Here is a 4,083-nt window from a genome sequence, read left to right as displayed (position 1 = left end):
GACGAGAGGGAGTAGACGAGGAGCGAGTGGACCATACGGTGAGAAAGGAGCAGGAACGTGAGAAGGAGCAAGTGGAAGGAGGGACTCGTGTGGGTCAGTTGAACGCACCACCAATCCACGGCAGCTCCATACCCCTCACATCTGATAATCTCTGGAGCAACATACTCTGCAAGACGATGTCAAAACAAGAACAAGAACAAGAACAAGAACAAGAACAAGAACAAGAACAAGAACAAGAACAAGAACAAGAACAAGAACAAGAACAAGAACAAGAACAAGAACAAGAACAAGAACAAGAACAAGAACAAGAACAAGAACAAGAACAAGAACAAGAACAAGAACAACAATACAAAAATAAAAATTACCTGGAGTCCCGCACAGAGTCCAAGTTCGATCCTCAACAATCTGAGTTGCAATCAGTTCTTTTCATCTTTGTTGACTCTCTTTCTTGTAATATCTCCATTCTCTCATCACTTCCATTTCATCATTCTCTGTTTCGTTTAGACAAAGATTCTTCTCTCCTTCCCTCTGTTCTGTGCTATGCTCTTCCCTTCCCCTCCCTCCCCTTTCCTATTCGATCATCCTCCCTTGTTTACCTTCGCAAAACCAAAATCAACAATCTTGACGTATCCTGTCCCGGTGTTATGATGTGATGAGAGAGAGAGGATAGAATTACCTCGAGAGTCCAACATAAGATTTTCAGGCTGAAACATGAAAGATTAGAACAATCATCGCCATCTTCATCTCCATCATCATCATCATCACAATCACAATCACCACCACCACCACCGCCTCTGACATCATCTTCTCCATCATCTTCAAAGTAGAATGGGATGAAAGCAACACTTCTGAACTTCTTCATCATCGCCTCCCAATCATTCGCACAACTTCCGAATCAACAGACAATCAATTTGTAGATATCATCTCTAGACGATCAACTTGTCAATCTCGTAAGCAGCAACCTTGAGATCTCGGTAGACGATGTTCATCGAATGAAGATGATGAAGACCAAGAATGACTTGCGCGCAGTAAAACTTGGCAGTATCCACCTCAAACCTGACCAGCATGTTAAGACGACGACGACGACGACGACGACGACGACGACGACGACGACGACGAGGACGAAGAGGTGAATGGAGGAGGAGGTGAATGGAGGAGAAGGTGAACGGAGGAGGAGGGGAAGGGAAGGGGGGGAGGGGAGGAGGAGGAGGAGAGAGCAGGAAACAAGATATTATGACGATGAATTGATGATGAGGAAGAGGTGGTGTGATATCGAGAAAAGAATGATAGTCAATCACTCAGTCAGTCAGTACCTTTCCAGCCTTCTTAGCAATTTGAACATTTCTCCACCCTGCGCAAGTTCCAACACCATGTACAGATTTCGTTCATCCTGATCACATTAATCTCAATTATCCTCTCCCTACTTGCAGGACAGAACTTTTTTTCACCTGGAAAGTTCCGTACAAAGTGATGATTGCTTGATGTCCATTCGTAATCTCCATGATTCGTTTCTCGTCAAGAATGTGTTCAACCTTCGATGATTGTCATTTCCAATCTTTCTCTCAAACAAGACAACAGCCAAAACTACCTGACGCGAACCAAGCACTTCCACCTTCTTCAGGATTTTGAGAGCATACAAGAACCCTGTCTTGTTGTGTTGGGCAATCCTGACAACTCCAAAGGATCCTTTCCCCAGCACTTGTCCTACTCTGAACAAGCAGCTTCCTCCGAATCCCAACTTTCCGACAAACACAGTTGGTTGCTTGTCTGGTTTCTTCTCTTTTTTCGTACAAGAGATACCATTCCCCCCATGGTGTTTGCTAAACCGTCAAGTTGTGTATCAACACATCCTCAAAGAGCAACTGTTTCAAGGGATGGTGCTATGGTGCTATCAGGTTTGTCGACATCCGGTCATTTTCAAGTGAGCAATCCACTCGATGTATCTGGCGTTTACCTTCCCTCACCTCCATTGATACCTTGACCTGCTCCGTTCATCCTTTAGTCGCTTCCTAGCCACACCGACCAGAGACGGGAATTCAGGAATGCTTTAAGCCCTGGGAAGGATCAATCAGCTGCGCATCCTCCTCATTCGCTCGCTTCATCCACCATGACCGCAGAACATGTGCTCCCACAAGTCCTAGACCACAGCTTGTGTGCACCATTCGCCCTACGTCTTATCATCTTTGCAAGCACCCCCAATCCACTCCTGTCCCCTTACCCTCCTGTCATGTTCTCCTTTATCACCGTATCCTGTCATGCTCGCTGCTATCCTATCCTATCCTATCCTATCCTATCCTATCCTATCCTATCCTATCCTATCCCATCCCATCCTATCCTATCCTATCCTATCCTATCCTATCCTATCCTATCCTATCATATCCTATCATATCATATCATATCATATCATATCATATCATATACTGCCTCCTCTATTCCCTCCTCACTCCTCACTCAGCTTCTCATCTTCGCCTCAACACACTTGCACCTCTTTCTATTCTCTTTCTGGTTCAATTCTCTTTCCTCCCTCCTCTCTTCTTTCTTTCCACTGTCCTCTCCTCCTCTGCCCCTCCCCCCGCCCCTCAGCCTGTTTCCTCTCATTCTTTCCTCTCCACTTCCTCCTCCGAGTCGCCGCGCCACTGGCTACCTTCTCTGACACTGAGTGGTCCGAGTCCTCCCAGTAGCTAGCCTCTTCCTCTCTTCCTCTCCTCATCTCCTTGCCCTTGCGCTCCTATCCTCCCTCCTCTCTCCTCCTCCTACCTCCCTCCTACCTCCTCCTCCTGCTCAGTTGTCGTCGCATCGCCTCTACAGTTTGACTGCGCCATCACACAACTGACGTGCTGAATGAGTCTTTGCGACTACCCACCCCCTAGTCGCATTTGATTAACCCACCCCCATTTTCCTTTGAAAGGCAACAAAACCAGTACAAATGGTACCCCATAAGATATAGATCAACACTACCACCCCTACCTCCCCTCTTCTAGACCTACGACTATTTGCATTATTGGCGCTACTTTGTACCAACTGACGACCATCTTCACTACCAGCTAAAATTAAGTACCAGGTAAAATTGTAAAATGATGAATTGCGGTACACTGATGGCGACACTGGAGGAGGCTCGTACTGATTTTTACTTAATGTTGAGTAAAGGCAAAAAGTAAAGAAAACTGGCCGGGCACTCAGGGCCTGAGTCCGCGGCTGCCAGCACGCTGCCGGGCCGCCCGGCCACCGTTACCGTACCGGTGGCCCTGGGCCGTCCGATACGGTCATGGCGGGTCCGCCCATCGGCACGGTGTCGCCGAGTTGAACCGGGGGCGGCCCGGCGGCGGCCCGTCCGCCGATCACGGACAGTGACACTACCAGTGGTCCGAGGCCGCGCCTGCGCCGGATCACTGCCCCTTCCGATTCGGAGTCCGGGAGCCCGGCTGGCGGCTCAGAGCATTGCAGTGGCGCAGCCTGTGCCACTAACAGTCCCGGGCCCGGGCGGCGCAGGCAGCGGCCGCGGCGAAAAGGGGGCCTTAGTGACTTGTAAGAGTGTTGTTCACGGAGTCCTGTTAGTCTCTTCTTTCAATCTTCATGGCAAGTTTGTTTCCGATCCGCACTTCACGCCGAGAAAGGAAACTGACGGGGGCCGGAAAACAGGCTGACGAGATAGGAAGGAGATGGAATGCCATGATGCAAGGAGGGACAAGCGACGGATGTTTGTATTGAGTCAGTATTTTTGAACTTCAGTGTGTAAGGGTGGTAGAGCGAGCAGGAAAGAATAACATCGAAAACAAAGATGAACGCTGATCCATAAGTCGTATCAGAGCTGGGAAAAGGTAGATTGCGCATCTGATCCTTGTTTGCCTGTCTGTGTGGCTGAACCTTCTTGGCTGTTGAGTTTCTCGATAGTCGAGTTGACTGTGTCCTGATATTCATCTTTCAGCGTCCGAAAATTCAAGAGTAAGGGAGAGAGTAAGGGATAGAGTAAGGGAGAGAGTAAGGGATAGAGAGTAAGGGAGAGAGTAAGGGATAGAGAGTAAGGGAGAGAGTAAGGGAGAGAGTAAGGAAGAGAGTAAGGAAGAGGGAGAAGGGAAAGAGTAT

The 4,083-nt window shown here is 48.5% G+C and overlaps 1 protein-coding gene across 1 annotated transcript; it reads right to left on the bottom strand.

Annotated features, from left to right (window-relative positions):
* Nucleotides 1-107: 107 nt before the first annotated feature.
* GUITHDRAFT_55340 (hypothetical protein) lies at nt 108-1,714 on the bottom strand (the record flags this gene model as incomplete). Its single annotated transcript, XM_005817784.1, has 8 exons — nt 108-166; nt 366-405; nt 597-631; nt 677-704; nt 963-1,056; nt 1,314-1,390; nt 1,449-1,532; nt 1,589-1,714. Coding segments are annotated over 8 exons (543 nt in total), but the record flags the coding sequence as incomplete, so codon positions are not given.
* Nucleotides 1,715-4,083: the final 2,369 nt, after the last annotated feature.

The sequence above is a fragment of the Guillardia theta genome (genome assembly GCF_000315625.1).
Source record: "Guillardia theta CCMP2712 unplaced genomic scaffold GUITHscaffold_573, whole genome shotgun sequence".
NCBI classification, from domain to species: Eukaryota; class Cryptophyceae; order Pyrenomonadales; family Geminigeraceae; genus Guillardia; species Guillardia theta.
The sequence above is the reverse complement of the archived record's forward strand: the minus strand, read 5'-3'. Positions and strand labels throughout refer to the sequence as shown.